Raw genomic sequence first — 20,711 nt, forward strand, 5'->3', positions numbered from 1 at the left:
CAAACAAAATCTTCAACAAGAGGGCTCACACTCAAAAACAATTTTCCACAAGAGGGCTCACACTCCCCATTGGTGCAATCCTGTCTGTTTCATTTACCAGAGTCCAGCTCCACATCATTGAAAAGGCAACACTTGAGGCAGAATAATTTACTTTTCAATGTTCATAGACATAAGATGACATTTATAACCCATAACGTTGGAAACAAACAATATATATATATATATATTGATTTAGACTTTCAATGTGTGAAAAATGGGGGGGGGGGGGGGGGTGAAAAAACAAATCAATTAAAAAACTTAGATAAGTGTTCACCCCCTTTGCTATATCACTCCTAAATAAGCTCAGGTGCAACCCATTGCCTTCAGAATTCACACAGTAAGTAAAAAGGAGTCCATCTGTGCAATAAAAGTGGTTCACATGATTTCAGATTAAATACACCTGTCTTGGTAAGGTCCCACAGTTGGGTAGTGCATTCAAAGCAAACTACTACCATGAAGACCAAGGAGCTTTCATAACAACTCCAGCATAAAGTGGAAAGGCACAGATCAGAGGAGGGGTATAAAAGATTTCAAAGGCATTGAATATCCCTTGGAGCACAGTCAAGTTGATCATTAAGAAGTGGAAGCTATATGGCACCACCCAGAATCTGCTTAGAGCAGGCCGTCCTCCCAAACTGAGCAGCCGGGTAAGAAGGGCATTGGTCAGAGAAGCCAGCAAGAGGCCAATGACAACTCTGAAAGACCTACAGGGTTCCATGGCTGAGATGGAAGAAACTGTCCATGTGTCAACAATAGCTCAGGTACTCCACAAATCTGGCCTGTATGGAAGAGTGGCAAGAAGGAAGCCATTTCTGAAAAAAGCCCATGTAAAATCCCACTTGGAATTTGCAAAAAGGCATGTGGGAGACTGAAAAGATGTGGCAAAAGATTATGTGGTCCGATGAAACAAAAATGGAACTATTTGGCCTGAATGCAAAGCTTTATGTCTGGCGCAACCTCAACACAGCACATCACCCAGGTAACACCATCCATACGGTGAAGCATGGTGGTGGCAGCATCATGCTATGGCGATGCTTTCCAGGGACTGGGAAGATTGTCAGGATAGAGGGCAAAATGGATGGAGCTAAATATAGGCAAATCGAGGAAAACCTGCTTCAGTCTGCAAAAGACCTAAGACTGGAACGGAGATTCACCTTTCAGCAGGACAATGACCCCAAGCACACAGCCAAAGCAACACTGGAGTGGCTTAGAAACAAGAAAGTGAATGTCCTAGAGTTAACATGTATTTATACTAAAGTAATACAAAAATGACTACAAAAGATTTAGAAGTGAGTAGTTTTTCGAGATTTACGATTATACTGTAAATCACTTTCACGAATCAGCCCCCAAATGTAGTCTCCCATCATGTTCTCGTTATACTGTCCTTGGTAGCGGCGTTCAAAGTCCAGTATATCCTGGTGGAAGCGCTCGCCTTGCTCCTCCGAGTACGCTCCCATGTTCTCCTTGAATTTATCAAGATGAGCATCAAGGATATGGACTTTGAGGGACATCCTACAGCCCATTGTGCCGTGGTTCTTCACCAGAGTCTCAACCAGCTCCACATAGTTTTCGGCCTTGTGATTGCCCAGGAAGCCCTGAACCACTGCGACAAAGCTGTTCCAAGCCGCTTTCTCCTTACTAGTGAGCTTCTTGGGGAATTCATTGCACTCCAGGATCTTCTTTATCTGTGGTCCGACAAAGACACCGGCTATGACCTTTGCCTCAGACAGCTTAGGGAAGAAGTCTTGAAGGTACTTGAAGGCTGCCGACTCCTTATCTAGAGCTCTGACAAATTGTTTCATAAGGCCCAATTTGATGTGCAGTGGTGGCATCAGCACCTTCCGGGGGTCCACCAGTGGCTCCCACTTGACGTTGTTCCTCCCCACAGAGAGTGTGGAGTAGTGGTTAGGGCTCTGGACTCTTGACCTGAGGGTTGTGGGTTCAATCCCCAGTGGGGACACTGCTGCTGTACCCTTGAGCAAGGTACTTTACCTAGATTGCTCCAGTAAAAACCCAACTGTATAAATGGGTAATTGTATGTAAAAATAATGTGATATCTTGTAACAATTGTAAGTCGCCCTGGATAAGGGTGTCAGCTAAGAAATAAATAATAATAATAAAGTGAACATTCTGGTGGTGCTATCATAGCCAATAGGACCACCAAAAATAATGTTTCTTCAGGTTAAAACATGTGTCAGATCATGACTGCAATAGGAGAGGGTGCAGGAGAGGGAGACGTCACCCAATTCAGTGGCAGACAGACAGCCTATCAGTGTGCAGAGCAGCTGCACGCAAATAGCAAGATGGGCTGAATGGCCTCCTCTCGTTTGTAAACTTTCTTAACTCGGTCCGCTGTGGCCAGTCCCGCCTGTGGTAGTGCGCCTTGGTGTCCCTGCTGTCCCAAAGGCAAAGATAGCAGGGAAACTTGGTAAAACCGCCTTGGAGACCCATCAGGAATGCCACCATTTTGAAGTCTCCTATGACCTTGATGCCATCTCAGAAAAATGCAGATATGTATCCACTTAGGCAGCTGGAACTAAACTGAACTGGTGGGCTTAAGGCCCCTGTATTTATACTACTATTTATATTAAGCTGGGCTGAGTTGAGTGGGGGACGGAGGGGGGTGATGCTGGGACGCCAGAATCACCGTCGAGCCCTCTTGAGGTGTCGTGGGCTAGTCGACGAAACACTGAGGATGGAAGGTGCCCACTTGAAAACCCCAGAGATGTACCCTACTTAGCTCAATCCAGACGGTTGTCATGCTGATGCGCTGGGGAGGCCGCACTTTGGTTGATCCCCGGAGCCAGCATCGCAGCCGTTGTGTGTGCTGATGCGCCAGGGAGGCAAAATAAGCTGATCCCTGGAGCCAGCATTACACTTCAGCCATTAACACCAGACAGAAGGATATCTACATCATCATATGGAAGGAAACGTAAATGGATGGAGACGCATATGGATCACATTAGTTTACTGTAAAGCTACGTCTTAGTTGGTGCTTATCTTGGCGATAGCCGAGTTCAAATCAGCATGAAGTTTTAACATCTACTCTCGTGTAATGGAAATCATTACTGGAAAGTTCTAGAAAGTTCTAGAAGTTACTCCAAGTTTACTCAGCACTGAATCTATCTGGAATGTTCTGGAAAATAGGTAAATTTCAAAATATCACTGTCCTGGTCACAAAAGCAAAGTTTGTGGGGAATAATAGCCATTTTCTATACTTTTGAGGCATAAGCAATTAGGAAATAACACTTACTACCCAGGAACCAAAAAAAGAAACTGGAACTGGAAGGCTGTGTTAACCTGCATTTTGTTATCACATAGTTAGCCTCAGGACAGCTACTGCTTTTTAAAAACATGTTTATGATGTTTATTATTCTGTGTCAAAAAAAAAAAGATCTACCCACTTTCACATCTTAGTGTTTACATGAAGACGAATCATATACTTACTTTGGTAACACCCGTTGTTTTGTTTCTGTTTCTGAACCAAATTAAAGTACTTTTAATATTTTAGGTGCCTGTCAAAACAACTTGTCAAAAATGCAATGAGCATCAGGAAAACTTGAAAATGTAAGTATAATGGGTGAGCATATTCAATATTACAGCTGTGAAGTTAGACACTAACAGTCTGACATTCAAGAAGCAGAAGAAGAATACATTAGTTTGTTGACTCTAGTCATGAACCTCTGCTTTATTTAAAACCAGTTTAAATGAATTGGGTGTTATGCTAAATCTTACCAATTGTGCACTGACATCCGTATTTAGGTCTCAAATGTTCAGTTTTTAAAAGAAACACGCTCGCGCACACACACGTATATATATATATATATATATATATATATATATATATATATATATATATGATATTTGACTTTCAAGTACTGTAGTGTTATCTGTAGTGTTATTTTTTATTCAGCTTTTCAATAACAATGACATTCAGACCAACTGCAAAACTGCAGGAATTGTATTGGCTTTGCAGATAACCTTTAAGAAAATAAATACATAAAAAAACAAATACAAATATTATATGCCAATGCATTTACTATTACACCTGGTCAACGTGAGTTTTATTTTTCTTAATAACCAAATGCAAATTCAGCAAGTTAAAATATGATTTATTTATTTATTTATTATTCGTCGAGCAATTTCTAATTTTACTGATGTTGATTATTATTATTAAAAAAGTCGTGTTTTTTATTATTATTATTATTATTATTATTATTATTATTATTATTATTATTATTATTTTTAGTTTGAACCCAAAGTGATACTTTATTAGACGTTTTTCCGCATGTAGAAAGGTTGTGGACTACAACTAATCCAGCAGAGTAATGGGCTGAGCTGCTATTATTTTACACCTGGATCGGTGGGCATTAGGACCATGTGGACAAACACCCACTTCAGGTAGGCAGGAGTTCCTAAGTTTCAACATGTCGTAGTAAAGTTGCCGTTCCATGTCTTCTGTGTGTAAGGGGCTGATGAATTGGATCAACCTTGCTTGTTCTCAGCAATGGGACTGGATATGTACACACTGGAATGTAGATCACATATATTAGGAGCTACAGTTTAAACCTTAAAAATATAGAAAACGAAAATAACTCCATACGTGATTTTAAGGATGTTTGCCCCAGATGTGTCTTCCTCATCTTTGAATTACACACTTGTCTTGGGAATAACTTGTTTGACTGTTTTCAGCAACTTTACCAAAAGTTCTTCTGACTTCTCAGGTAAGACAAAATCAATATACCTGTTGCATTACGAATAGTTTCAAAACCTTTTTTTAAAAAATGTTGTTGGAAATGTATTTCTTCTACAGTATTACAGCTGATTATTAGTCTTACTGCAAAGATAAGTGCAAATACAAGTCGGTCAGTGTTTATATCTTCATCAGGTAAGAAGGGCAAACATATTGTTACGTCTGTATTTAACACTTGCGTCTTTATCTTTCGGTGTTCAGTTTGACCACATAAAAAAGACAGCAGGTTATTTGAGTGTGTGGCAGTGTAAACGCTTGCTGTGATATACTGTAACTGTCACGATAGTAGTTATGTACATGCAGTTTTCTTATTCCAAGAGCTGTCTTTTATAGTTCAACTGCATATTGATAAGTTGCTGGAATTGTGGACGTATATCAACCCATTTTGAACTTAACGCAACGAATTGCAAGTCAACTGTCTTCATCTAAATTGTACACTTTTTTTTATAATTAGTGATATAATTTGCAGATTTACTCAACTGGTTCACCCTAGCATTGTTTTGGTGTAATGGGAAGGAGTCTCATTAGCATTGTAATTCCAACTATTTAAAAGCAGGATCCACCGATTTTGTTTCTTTTCTTCCAAAATGATCATTGCTGGAGAAGTGAGATTTTGTGTAAAGAAGCTGCAAGAATCCTTCAAGATTTATGCTTTTTTCTTTGCATTGTTCTTGCTTGAAAATTAGTTTTTTGTTTCTTGATATTAGGCTGTATTATTTTGATTATTATGTGTATAGACTGGACAACCTCTCTATAAAATATGGAACCCATAATTCCATATTTTCATTTAAATTAAGCATCAAATAGTGGAGTCCCTCAGTGTTTTACATGTATTAAACCCATTTCTTTTGGCCTCTAGGTCATGTGTTGTGTGAGAATGCACTGCAAACAGCCATTGCTAGTACACTGGAAGGACTGGAAGTACATTCTAGGGGTAGGCAAGATTCCCCATGTGCAGTAAAGTACTGTACTGTACAGCTGCTAAAGTGCTGCACTGCTCTTGTTCCTGCAAGGTGGCATACGTTTGTGAATTGCTATTAGGAGCAGTGAGAGGCTGCATCAGTTTGTTTATTGTGGGTGGTTTAATATGTAAACCGTCCCTGCTAAGTGGCTCTGTATGCTTATTCCAGTGTCTGACATGATTTATGACCTGGCCTCTAGTGAAGTACGCTTTCTTCCCTCTGATAGCATTTATCAGACCCCATTCATTGTATCATCAGTGACATCCATGTGTTAGCAGCTTTTAAACGGGCATTAAATAACACTTAAGATATTGAATTTGAACTGTATTGAAAAGAAGTGGGAGGGAGGTTCATCGTTTAAAATGTGATGCCAGCTGTTTATAACTGTAATAAGCATTTCATAAGGTATCACTTTCACTGTGGCTCAGGGCTTTCAAAATGAATAAAGCACACAATGTTATATGACAGTGATTGCAATAAAGAGCTTGTGGAAAGGTGTGCAGGCAGCATCATCATTTCAGTCCTCACATGATTCTGAGATGGATAGGTACAGGGAATCACCACAATGATGGGATTATTCAAGTTTCAACTTAACCAGTTTTTTGAGCATTTACTGACATAAAAAATACTGTTTCTGATTCCAGATATTAAAATAAACTGTAGTGAAATTGATTAACCTAGGATTTTTCAACAAACTGTTCTATATTATGAATTCTCAGTGGTTGATGATAATGAATATTTTTTATTTTATTTTATACAGAAATAACTATACATAATTGATATGGGTCCATCTTTCAGTTGTAGTTCATTGCACTCATTTTGTCTTCTATTCAGGTAAATTTACCTTGAATGTTAACATTCAGGTTAAATTGAATGTTAACATTCAGGTAAACTGTATTGTATGCTAAAAGCACCAACAAAAAATATTTTCTTCAAGTTCAAAAGCTTTTAATCACTTTCTATTTTTAATTATTAATTTTTTTAACCCTTTTGAATAGATGTGTTTTGTTTTTAGCTTATTCTAAATAGACTGCATTTGAGTCTTCGCCTAACAGCCCCAACATTGAGACTTTTTGAAGTACCGTATATTGCTGTTGTGTGCACATGCTATATATAAATAGGCTGTAGTCATTTTAAATATCTTATCAAACAGGTCTATTCATGTCACACTGACATACAAAATTGGCTGGTTACAAGTTTTATACAAATTGAATGTGAATTCTTCAAAACGCTGTTGCATGTTTGAAGCCAGAACTGAAGGATTAAGGGGCTAAGAGAGTCAGTGATGCAAAGCAGTGAGACTCTGGTTTGCTTAATGATATGAGAATGATACATTCGATACCCAACTGTGAACAAAATGGAGGAGCCTTCCGGATACTCCAACAGTATCTACTTGACCAGCAAGGGGAGGAATGAAAACCAAGGGAGAGGAAGATAAAAGGAAAGACAAGGGCAACAGAAAGGACCTGGTTGGCTTTCTTGTGTGAAGCCAAATATAACTTATCTGTTAAGTTCATCCTATCAGATTTTCTTAACCAAGGCACGCAACAGGCTGTATTTGAGTTATCTACACAGTGGCAGTGTTTAGAGCTACTCCTGTACATGTATTGAATAGACACAAGCTGCTGTACGGTTCCATACCAGGACAATTATTATTTATTTATTAGCAGACACCCTTATCCAGGGCGACTTACAAATGTTACAAGATATCACATTATTTTTACATACAATTACCCATTTATACAGTTGGGTTTTTACTGGAGCAATCTAGGTAAAGAACCTTGCTCAAGGGTACAACAGCAGTGTCCCCTACCAGGGATTGAACCCACGACCTTCTAGTCAAAAGTCCAGAGCCCTAACCACTACTCCACACTGCTGCCCTGTTGTTAGATGTCATTTTGCATGCCACCCCAGGATTAGAGATTGAGATTTGTAGGTTGTCCTAATTTGTGGTATATGATTGGTGACTTTAAAACTCTGTGATGTAAAGAGGGAAAAGGCTGTTGATTCTAAGACTGATTCCAAGTTTGACGTCGAGTTAAAAGGGACTTTGGAAGCAAGTGTTGCTGTTCTTTCAGGATGTTACCCATGTAAAATAAAATATGTACCCATGTCCCCTAGTGTTCTCTCTTATAATATTAAACTTATGCACCTTTCATAACAACCTTGTGCCTTTGTTACACATTTTGTTTTAGTTGATTTAATTAAATATTACTACTTTAAACCATAAAATCATGCCCCCACATTTTACCAATGGGAGAATAGAGTGCTTTACTTAAAACAGGATAGAATTAATAGCAGTTAAAACTTGACAATCAAAACAAGCATTCAAGGTACAGAGAAGACGTGACCGCTTTGATCCCCTGAGCGCTTTTATGTTTAATCTTCACACTAGGACAGTAACTTTAGTATTAAAATACAGCCAGAGGGGAGGGGGTAGAGGAGATTGTTTTGATAAACAAAATTAGATATTTTGGTACCACATGTCTGTAAATACAGCTGTAGTTATCACAAAAACCACCCACCCCTGCACTGTTAATTAAAGACTTTGATTGAGCAGTATGTAATTAACAATTTGGAATTCTGTATGGAAGTGCTGTACATGCGAGGCTGATATTGCATGTGCTGACTGTGTTTACATGCAGCCAGGTGTGGGGTCTGTGGCAACAGAGGACTAACTGCAATTCATTCTGAGAAAACTGATACAGTGTCTTATACAAGGCTGGAATATTTATACTGGTTTATGCTGTGCTTTTAAAACCTATTTTTCAAAATCAATGTAATATCTAAATTGGTTGTCCAGACAGACACCCATACAAAATATACTGCAATGTTATTACTGCAATAGTATTAATCTAGTACTAGCATGCAATACTACTACATTGTATTATTTTTTTAAAGTACCACATCCAGAATACTAATTGTATACTTCATTTATTGTTGGAATACTACATTCTCAAACACCTCAATGACACTATTGTCCTGTTCTGTTTAAAAATATTTTACAGAATAACAAGATTGTTTATGGAGCCTTTTGTATGTATCTCGGAAGAATAAATACACACTTCAGTAAGCTAGTTCATATGGTGTAATAGTTTTAATGTGAGGTACATTTTCAAACACAACATCCAGGTTTTTTTTCAAGTAAATCCAGTTGAATTTCAAGATTTCGAAGATTAGATCACATCGAAATACACACTATGTAACATTACCTCCCTCTAGGTTTTAGCCGTCTTACGAAATACAAAGCCATTACCATGTAATATCTCAACCACTGAAAAAAAAACCCAAAAAACAGCACAGCCTAATGTGACTAGCAATATACATTACTTTAAACCCACAGCTGTCTTACTTCTGTTTAACAATAATACGATGCATAATGAAAGATCCTGCCTTTTAATGACTTACTCTACTGAGTCACCCTAGCATTGTTTTGGTGTAATGGGAAGCAGTCTCATTAGCATTGTAATAGAGAGGGATTAGTTGAAAGTTATGCCCTCAACGCTGTTCTGCTGTTAAACCCAGCAGGCTCTGACTTGCCATTGTTCATTTCCTCTATGAACTATCTTTTGAACTTCATCCCACCTAACCTCTGTACATGTGAAGGGACTTTCCCTTGTGAGTAGGAAAGGTTTAGAGAGTATCCAAGCGTTTGGAAGCTTCTCTTTCTTTTCACTTTGGGATTTCTGATTATCTATGGCTAAAGCTGGTGTTTTTAAAATCAAGACCAGAGCTTGGTAAAGGTTTATCTAGTTGTTTAGTTTGTTTTTATTTTCTATTAATTAAATTATATGCATTGAAAAAAGGCAAGAGAAAACTAGGCGGTTATTTGTTTTACCTGTAATGTTACTTTGAACAACTCTACAAAAAGTTGGTTTTACAATAAAAACAAAAACAATTATATTTATTTGCTTTATTGACCATTAACAATATGGTTGTGAAGCAAATAAATACAAACAGATTTCGTTTTTAATTCCAACTCTGCAGATGGAATATAGTTAACAAAAAGCCTGCATGCACATACTATATATTTCTAATATTTTAAAAAAAGAACTGCAATAATGTAAATAAAAAAGCGATAATATTGTATTCCTTATTGATCGCCTTGCTTTAGCAATATAACGCATCCCAACTCTCTCCAAGCACAGAATATTGTATTTATTATATAGATTTACCATCCATTGTTCCAAACATCCCAAGCTGTCTGAAAGCTATCAGAACAAAGGAGCTGGATTCTCGTGAGCAGCAGCTCCCTGTGTCCCTTGGAGAAATTGTCAGTTTTATCAAATACTGTACATGGATCCACTATGGTTACATAACATATTTCCTTTGAGTTAATTTACTGCTATGATCAGATTTAGTGAGATTAGGTTGATAAATTGCTGTACTTAAAGAATCGTGGAACATACTTTCACTTTTATGGATCCCTGTGTTTTTCTAATGATGTGATGTTTCTGTGGGAGAATTTCACCAGGTCACTGGGGTCAGCACTCCCCTGACTCTTCTTCAGTGAGCATTGCTTGGTTTCCACAATACACATATTACTGGACCTCATTTTTAAGTTTCATCCATGCACATCGCCTTCTAAATATAGGGTGTTGGTAATTGGAGCATTTACAAGTTTGTACCCTGAGGCTGAATCTGAACCAAAGTCTTTCTGTCCCCTTTATTACACGAGGAACCATTGACAACACCACGTTGAATTAAACTTCCAGCACCCAGCTCCTAGTTATACAGTATAAAAACTATAGGTAAGAAAGGGCTACATTGTAAACTGCTAACCCTTCTACAAACTCCCCGCTCGCAAGTCTACTCAACAGCACAGCTTCACTGGAGGCTCTCCCAGAAGCAGACGGTTGTCCGTCTTTTAACAGTCTGAACAGTACCGGCTGTCAGAGCAGCCACTGGAGTGATTGATCACGTGGGAGTCAAGCAAGACCCTGTTGATTTCAGGAGAGACCCCCAAGTAATTGCAAAACAAAAAGAAGGGTTGCAGATGATTGAAACCTGCTGTTTGTTGGGAGCAGGAAAGGTCGGCCTTTGTCCCTTTTAAGTCAGCATTCCTCTCATGATGTTCAGAAAAAAAGGTTTGGTTCTCAGAGGGGGGGGGGGGGGAGGTGGATACAGAAATGTCAGTTGCCTTAACAATTGTATTATCATTTTTCTTTAGATTTCCTGTATCTCATTTTCTGTTTTAGTCCTCACCTCCTGGTCACTTTTTGTAAATAAAAAAAGTTTAGAGCTCCTGTGGTCTCATTACATCTCCTAAACATGTCTTGGTTGAGATGGTACACCAGAGTGTAACCATTAACTTGTCCCTCTGTCCTCAGTGGATGTAACAAATACATTAGTAAGAAATACAACACAGAACAAATGTGGTATTTCTTACATGCTCAGACCCTCCCCCAAGTCTTCTATAGAGGAGGTGATAGGACATGGTGTTTCAGCTCTCCATATTGAGGTTTATCTGTTCAGATATCACTATGTAACACAATTTTTGTTCCTGGGTAGTAAGTGTTATTTCCTAATTGCTTATGCCTCAAAAGTATAGAAAATGGCTATTATTCCCCACAAACTTTGCTTTTGTGACCAGGACAGTGATATTTTGAAATTTACCTATTTCCAATGAGAAAATGGGCGAAAAAAACAACATATGAATCCAAATTAACATGTATTTATACTAAAGTAATACAAAAATGACTACAAAAGATTTAGAAGTGTGTAGTTTTTCGAGATTTACGATTATACTGTAAATCACTTTCACGAATCAGCCCCCAAATGTAGTCTCCCATCATGTTCTCGTTATACTGTCCTTGGTAGCGGCGTTCAAAGTCCAGTATATCCTGGTGGAAGCGCTCGCCTTGCTCCTCCGAGTACGCTTCCATGTTCTCCTTGAATTTATCAAGATGCGCATCAAGGATATGGACTTTGAGGGACATCCTACAGCCCATTGTGCCGTAGTTCTTCACCAGAGTCTCAACCAGCTCCACATAGTTTTCGGCCTTGTGATTGCCCAGGAAGCCCCGAACCACTGCGACAAAGCTGTTCCAAGCCGCTTTCTCCTTACTAGTGAGCTTCTTGGGGAATTCATTGCACTCCAGGATCTTCTTTATCTGTGGTCCGACGAAGACACCGGCTTTGACCTTTGCCTCAGACAGCTTAGGGAAGAAGTCTTGAAGGTACTTGAAGGCTGCCGACTCCTTATCTAGAGCTCTGACAAATTGTTTCATAAGGCCCAATTTGATGTGCAGTGGTGGCATCAGCACCTTCCGGGGGTCCCAGCCGTACTCATCATACTTCAAGGCGTCCAGCAAGGTCTTGATGCTGTTGTAATCCTCTTTGAGGTGCACCGAGTGAGCCAGGGGAAGAGACGGGTACTTGTTACCATTATGGAGCAGCACGGCTTTGAGGCTCCTGGATGAGCTGTCAATGAAGGACAGTATAACGAGAACATGATGGGAGACTACATTTGGGGGCTGATTCTTGAAAGTGATTTACAGTATAATCGTAAATCTCGAAAAACTACTCACTTCTAAATCTTTTGTAGTCATTTTTGTATTACTTTAGTATAAATACATGTTAATTTGGATTCATGTGTTGTTTTTTTCTGACTTTATATGAACGAAAAGACACAAATTCGCCCGTTTTCTCAATGGAAATAGGTCAATTTCAAAATATCACTGTCATGGTCACAAAAGCAAAGTTTGTGGGGAATAATAGCCATTCTATACTTTTGAGGCATAAGCAATTAGGAAATAACACTTACTACCCAGGAACCAAAAAAAAAAAAAAAAATTGTTACATGGTGTATTCATCTTAATGTTTTTAAAATGAATCATCTTTTGTTTAGCCATGCATAATGATTATGATTGGACACTGGCTGAGTAAAAAGACTGCCGAGGTTTCTCAGTGACACACAAAAGAAGCACTTCCAACCTAGAAAAAAACAGTTACATCGTTTTCTGAACTTTCCTTTCAAACTAAATAAGAAAGCATTGCTTTGCATGTCACTGCTTGTATAGTGTTATTGTGTAGGTGGTTCAGTGATGCAGAGAACGTATTCTGTTGCATTGAGATATTGTTTATCTGATGTTACGATTGACAAGGAGTGCTGAAGTTAAAATTGAGGTATTCAATATTAAAAGCGCCCAGCTGTCAGCACTTGCATTAAAGAAAATTAGGCAACAGGATATCTTAAAATATGTTCATTTTTTTCACCTGTACTGTAGCATACAATTCTTTAATGTATTGCTTTTACTTGTGTTTGTGGTGTACTGTAGATGTGTACCCAGTTTGAAGTAACAGCCTGGGCAGATACTGATTGAGCTCAGAATTTCTACAGCCTGTTTGGAGACAGTCTGCAGCATTTAATCACTATTGTTTCCTCAGATGCAGTAAAACCTGTATGTCTAACTGCTATGCAATGAGAGCATTAATTCTATCTAAGTATAAGTTTTTGAGGTTAATAATTGGCATTGCAAGAATCCATCATTCATTGGGGGTCCAAGGGGGTCCATTGAGATATTAAAGTCTATATGATGGCCGTTAAGCAGGACTATAAATTATGCAAATGGTGTTCTGTGACAGAAAGTGACATTTGACAAAACTCGGACGCAACATAAAGAAGCTTTGAACTGGATGCTGATAAAAACTAAAAATAAAAAACTAAAAAAAAAACATGTTTTAAAAAAGATTTGAATAAGTGGTCCTCCAAATGTTCTCTTCAGGGTCTGCTTGAGGTACTAGTGTAGGGTTGTTTCACCAGTAGAAAAGTGGTTAATGAATGCTGGGTCTTGCAGTGGCCCACTTCAGGTCCAGAACAATAGAATGCTCCACACTGCTGGAGTGAGTTTTTAAAAAGCATTCAATATCCAGCTGGGTACAAAGGGAACCAAGGTTGTGAAGAATGAGAATGCAAGCTTCAGATTTCTCAATGAATTCTGACATCTGTAATGCTTAACAAGATACCTAAATACCCACATAATCACATATGTGCTTCCCACAGGTTTGAAGCTACAATGAATCTGGCAGTACGGGTACAGGAGGAAATATTTCCTGTGACATCTTCTGAAAATACCCTTGATGGATAATGCATGAACAGACTGTCAGTACATTTGTACACTATTTGTATGGTGCCAACATTACGTTTAATGCTGCTAGGAGTATCTTGGCAGGCAGATTACTCATTGTGTTTGTGTTGTATTAGATACACAGTTTGTGTAACAAGAAACAGAATTATGTGCTGCCAACAGGATGTCCTTGTGAATGTGATCATTCATGTGAGAAGATATGTCCTGTATTCCTTTTTTATAGATGAAAAGAAACACATTATTGGTCACTGTTGCGCTAAAATAACTAGGCTGGCCTGAGACACAGCTATGCATATTGGATTCATCACAAGGCTATATTCGGTAGTGCGGAGCCAATCTGAAAGCATCTTGCCCTCAAATAGAATGAACGGGATTGCTGCCATCCGAGTTGAGAGTGTGCTGTACTGTGATTGCTGGCCGGTTGCTTTAGTTGATCTCAGGTTGGGCAGATGGAAGGATTAGCTGCTAAGGAAGTAATTGTCCACTCTCTAATTAATATCTTTATTCCTTGCCGACCTGGAATGTGAACCATTCTTTTAGTCATTCACATGACTTGGACGGGACACACACTGCAAAGGGTCAATTAAGGCTACAAGCATTTATTTATTTATTTGTTTATTTATTTATAGTACATTTTCACAGGAGTGGTCAATTATTTACTGGTTCTGTTTTGTAAAGGAAGATGCCAGCTGTTGACCAGTTGTGGTGTTTTCCATCGAATTTTCATTTTAAAACGGTAAAGCTTATGTGAGATCCATGGCAAGCTGTACTCCATGGATGCAGCCCAAATGGGCATCGGACTCTATACTAGGCTTAATGGTGTAGAAAGTCATGAGCACACTGATAGCGTTTTAATGGGAATGTGCTCAGGCTGAAACGCCTTTCGGTTCAACTCATTAGTTTTAATACAACCAAAGGCAAGTTCTCAGGAATGGCAAAGACAGATTTAATTAATTGACAAGCTGTAAATGAATATAGGAGAGACACATACTGTTTAATTCACATGCCAGTGATGTGACCTCTCTATGTTACTGTAAATAACATTTGTATTATTGCCAATGCATATTGTTTAATGCTTTAACAAAAGCTGACCTCTTAAGCCTCCTCAGCTGACCTCTCTTTAACAGTAGGGCGGAAACAGTGTGTTTAGATAATAGAACGAAGAGACCCTGGATTCAAATTCCAACTTGGCGATTCTCACTGTGTATCTTGGGCTGGCAATTAAAGTCTGAGAGAGTCAAATAATACTCTCTGTGCCACTCCCTCACATCACACTCCCTCACACTGACAGCTCCAGTTTAAGTTTTTTTTGGAGACTAGACAAAAAAGTCTTGCTGCATTAAGATGTGGGTTTGGCTAGTCTACATGTTGTCGTCCCCTATTAATTTCTTCCATGGGGCTAATTTTCAGACAAGACTAGAACACAGCCTTGCATTGGCAAATATGAAAAACTTACAGGTTACAGGTTACAATTCAGTAAGCCTCGAAAAGAAACACATACGGCATTTACAGCATCTCTCTGGGAAATTTCTTTAAATAAACTTACAGCATAGAAATAGCAAGAGTTTTTTTTTCAACCACCCCTAGTAGATTTGTTTCAGTTTAGTTATCAGACTATTATGTTCACCGTTTAGAATACTTCAATGCGTTATATTCAAGGGATGTTTTGAAAAAATAAAAACTGCTCAGTCTTGCACACAATGCACAGGGAGCATGTAATACATGAAGCAATTAAAAGTCCAGTCTTTTATTTATAGAAGAACAGGCAAAAAAGTTGATATAGTGCTAAAAATGCTCATTCCATTCAGTCGATGTGCTCATTGTGCTGGTGTGTTTTTATAAGCTGACAATGGAGAAAATACTAATGTAGGAGGCAGCTGAGTCGACTGTGTGATGAAAACACTGCTGCCTGAATTGTAAGTAAAACCAAAAAAATGAGCATATTACCCCTGTCTTAGCTTCTTTGCACTGGCTCCCTGTGAGTTTTAGAATTGATTATAAGATTTTGCTTTTAATTTATAAAGCTCTAAATAGATTAGCACCAAGTTATTTACAGGAACTGTTGATCCCTTACAATCCAAGTCGAACTCTAAGATTGCAGGATGTGGGGCTGTTGGTTGTTCCGAGAGTGAATAAAGATGGTGTGGGAGGGAGGGCCTTCTGTTGTAAAGCCCCAATGTTGTGCAGTGCTCTGCCATCTTCAGTCAAAAAAGCAGGGAATCTTTCTACTTTTAAAACAGCATTGAAAACCCAGTTTTATAAAAGAAAAATACCATCAGTTTAGCACTGACTGTGTATCGTTTTACTGTCTAACTGTTTTATAGGAATTATATTTGCCTTTTAAATGTATATTATTTAAAATGTTGTAAAGCGCCTTGAGGTCCTTGTGATGAAAGGCACTATATGAATGTAAATAAATAAATAAATAAATAATCTCCCAGCTTGTGAGAGCAGTGGGTAGTATCCTTGGAGAATTCAGTGTTTACTGTCAATGAAGACAAAGGAAGTAAATCAGTGGTAGAAAATTAGTAAAGCATTGATTTACATAAAATGCCCTCCATGTGAAAAGAACACGCAGCTAGGGACTTTGCAGATGCTTATATAGTTATGCATTGTTTGGCTATAGTGGCTTGGGTTTGCTTCTAAACACTCATTCTCATTGGATGGTGTTTCTTTTTGAAGAACTTTTCCAAGTGTTCCATCTTGCTTTTGTTCTCAACGACCACCCAAACAATGACTCTCTATGAACGCATACCTGTTTTCAGACATTTCAATTGTAGCAATAAACCCAGTTGCAAGTCCTCCAGCAATACATGCAGGTCAAACAGAATACATTTCAGACATATCTTTCACATGTTTTTTTAGCCAGCTATAGATCTCACTTAACTGGTGGATTTGTATCCTCTATTTCTTTTCCATTTTAAATCCACTTCAGCCTGAAGCCAGTGCTTACAGTATCAGAGCACAGTATAAGTGTTTGAAACCCCTTGTAACAGGGCGAGGTGCCCTGTACATTCATTTGTTTATTTTATTTTAGAACGGGGTCCCCTTCCGCCCCTGTGTTATTTTGTATTGTTTATTTGTTTTATTATTTTTATGTCAGCGAAGCGTCGTATGTTTTGTTATTGTTTTGGTTAAATGACGGCGTAGCCAATTGTTTTGTTTAGCGTGGATGGGTAGCCCCATCCACAACACAATTAATAAACCCGTGCAGATTGTGGCCGAGGGGTAATAGGATGATTACTAATTAGTTAAACCCCTCGGCCATGATATAAAAAGCCTGCAGCTCTCGGTACTCGAGGTGGGTGTTTTAGGTGCGTAGAGAGGAACAAAACAAAACAGAACGAAATGAAAATTAAAGAAAGATTCCTGGAACAGTGACAGCAACTGCCCAGCCTGACCTGGGATCGTATTATTTTGTGTTAGTGATTATTTTTGTTTAAACCTTTTATTTTGCTCTGTGAGCACAGTGTGTTTTTGTTTAAATATTTATTTTACTTTTGTTATTAATAAAAACGGCAAACGCCACTTTAAACTGCAGTATTTGCCTGGTGGTGTCAGTATTTTTTCCCTTCCTGCTTCTGCCTGACGTCAGACGACTCAGTCACCCTGTCACACCCCTGTATTTACTGTTTTAGAGAAATCAGGTTTAGTTTGTTGCAACATTTTCTGCACCAACAAAATTATAAAAGAAAAACATATCACTATGAGTGGGCTGAGTTGTGGGTTAGGGCAACACAAATGTATTGCAATATCATCAAACAAAGTTGGATGTGTTGGATAAATGATTAGTTATATATAGGGCTTCTGTTTTTCAGTTTTTATTAATTTCATTTTCCGGGGCTTTTTTTTATTTTTATTTTTTTTTAACTATATTCAAGTTTTAAGGAAATCTGTTTTTTTTCCCAGAGGGTTTCGCTTTTTATATACTGTATGACATTACTGTTTTCGGTTACTTTCCAAAATGCTTGGGCGTTTCTGTCTAAATATGTATAGTAACTCCACAGTACTTGCACACTTAAGTTGTACCTTCTTTCCTTTGCTATCTTCCACAATGATCACAGGCACATTCTTCTGGGGTTTTTGTGTGTAGGCATTTTTTAACATTTCGCCACAATTTGCAATTGTGTTTTAAATCCTCCGTATCTTAACTGTTATACAGCTTTAAATCCCGCAAACAAGCCTCCATTCCGAATTGTCATCTCATTTTAAATCTTGCAAGTGGAGTCTCCAATTGACATTTAGGAATTTGCTGCCACTCAGTAGTTGGGGCGGGTTTAAAGTATTCAGAGCGAATCAATGATAGATACAAGTCAGGAAGGAGGGACATTGCCCAGCTGCACTGGGAAGGGTAGTTTATTTTAGTTATTTTTGTAGTAGTTATTTTTTATTTTTAGTATTTTTAAGAGGTGAAGTCAACATGAATTGAGAAACCTAATCCAGTCCTTACGGTGTTTATTGGCTATACACCGATTTCATTTTTTTTTGTATCGGGTGTTTTATCTGTGTTTTTATTAGTTAAAACAGAAAGTCTGAAGCCCTGGTTATATACCTGTGGGATTTTGATTAAACTACAGTATGCTGACTGCCCTTATAAAAGTTTACCACGGTAAATCTGCATGGTAATTTTGCAGTTTTCCCGTTATACTATGCATTTATCATTTTTGGCTGTTTTTTTTAAAATATGCTTTGCCATATCTTTCTGGAGTTTATAATGCTTACCTATGCTTTACCATGCTTTTGCTATGGTTTATTACACTTTGTAAACTATGGTAAACTTTTATAAGAGTGGCAAATGAAAATAAGATAAATCCATTCATAGAACAATGACTGATCCGTAATGCAGTTCAACCAGGTACTGCACTCGTTTTGTAAAGCAGGGGATATTATGAGGGCTCAATGCTGCGCTACAGTATATTTCAACTGTTTTATATGATAGTAAAATAAAATAACAACAAAAAGAATATATCCAGCTGATATAATGACCACTGATGAGTTTAATCGTATTAAACAGATGTACTATTAAACAGGTTGATTTTTAAAATGGCACTCCCTCCACACTTGAAATCTGAGAAGTAAAGACAACTTGGAGCATGTCTTGTTTTCCTGTCTATAGTTTTTTTTTTTTTTTTAATTTAGTCGTTGCCAATTATTTTTATTATTTTCTCCCAATTTGGAATGGCCAATTATTTTTAGGCTCAGCTCACTGCTACCACCTCTGCGCTGACTTGGGAGGGCGAAGACGAACACACGCTGTCCTCCGAAGTGTGTGCCATCAGCCGACCACTTTTTTTCACACTGCGGACTCACTATGCAGCCAGCCAAGAGCTACAGCGTCGGAGGACAACGCAGCTCTTGGGCAGCTTACAGGCAAGCCTGCAGGCGCCCGGCCAGACTACAGGGGTCGCTGGTGCGCGGTGAGCCGAGGACACCCTGGCCGACCTAACCCTCCCTCCCCCGAACGGCGCTCGGCCAATTGAGTGCCGCCCCCTGGAAGCTCCCGTCCTTGGTCGGCAAAGGAATAGCCTGGACTCGAACTTGCGACGTCCAGACTATAGGGCACATCCTGCACTCCACACAGAGTGCCTTTACTGGATGCGCCACTCGGGAGCCCTATTTTTCCTGTCTATAGTTATTAAAAATCCAGACTTCATATTGGGGATCCAGCTGCAGTAGCACTCAAACTGACATCAATATCAGCAAGTTCATGGCGTCAATCAGATTTTTTCGCCAGGGGTTCTCATTAAGGAGTCACTGCCCTCCTTCTAATCTTGTAATCATGTGATACTCCCTGAAGCGCAGTCTAATTATTCTGAAAAAAGCTTGCTTACATGAGGCCACAAAAAACATGTGCCCATCAAATCTCCTTGCCTAATTACCTTAATGTTTTTACTGTGCTGGTCTCGCTCTTATTGAACTGAAAAGCAGGCTTGGCTCTTATTCTGATTAACAGACCATGGATTTTAAGGTCAGGAAACCTTATTCTGATCAATGTTTATCTTTTTTGGTAAGTGGGGGAAATTCAAATTTACATGGGATCCGCTATTTGAGATTGTATAAACATGGAAACTCTTAAGGCACAGCTGAGATTGAAAGAAATCAAAAGAACATGATGTTTAAAGACTAAGAAACTCATCTTCAAAGGCTGACCTGTCCCACAGTGCTGCCCATTCATCTCACTACTTTAACCAAGTCAATACTTAATAACAAAGACCTAGACTGAACAATGATAACAACGATAACACTTTGTCATACACTGAAGTTAATTTTAACAGTGCAGATTTACACCATATTTCTGACAGGTCATACAGACAGTAATCCAGTAATCCAACCATCTGATCAAGTTAAGGCTACTATTGTTAGACTATCACTATCACTGCTAATGAAGAAAGCCTTTGTGATGTAAACAAAAACATGACCAATATCCTTTATTTCCCCTGCCGGAACCAGTGGCCTGAATTCCTGCCATGATCTACAAAGAAGAATCATATCTTCTTTCCATATGACTGAACGAGTGACTGTCCAACAGCTGTGTCAATTTAGTTATATTTAGTATATTATATAAATATAATGGTAACTTTTCTGTAAAGTATGTAAAGATTGCTATAGATAAAGTGGTCTTCTTATTACATAGTGGTTTTCTTATTGAAAGCTTATTTTTCCAGTTATAGAAACATATATTGTTTTCTGACTTTAAAGCCTTTCTGAAAAAAAGTAGGGTTCTGCGTCCAATTATAGATACATTTACATTTTTAAGTAAGCATAGCTTTAAAAAAAAAAAAGTTTGGTTTCTGGTTACTTAAAAACATGTAATTAGCTGCAACTTTTCTTATTTACTGTAGGTGAAAAAGAAACTTAAAGAATATT

At 38.3% G+C, this 20,711-nt stretch overlaps 1 protein-coding gene across 1 annotated transcript in view; it reads left to right on the forward strand.

Annotated features, from left to right (window-relative positions):
* Positions 1 to 4,478: 4,478 nt before the first annotated feature.
* Positions 4,479 to 20,711, forward strand: part of LOC117410965 (protein eva-1 homolog A-like) — a 105,260-nt gene continuing 89,027 nt past the window's right edge. The window contains exon 1 of the mRNA XM_034017942.3: positions 4,479 to 4,763. Within this exon, the coding sequence (XP_033873833.2) occupies positions 4,655 to 4,763 (109 nt within the window). The 5' untranslated portion in view covers positions 4,479 to 4,654. The remainder of the gene's footprint in view (positions 4,764 to 20,711) is intronic.

Source organism: Acipenser ruthenus, chromosome 6 (genome assembly GCF_902713425.1).
Source record: "Acipenser ruthenus chromosome 6, fAciRut3.2 maternal haplotype, whole genome shotgun sequence".
Lineage (NCBI taxonomy): Eukaryota > Metazoa > Chordata > Actinopteri > Acipenseriformes > Acipenseridae > Acipenser > Acipenser ruthenus.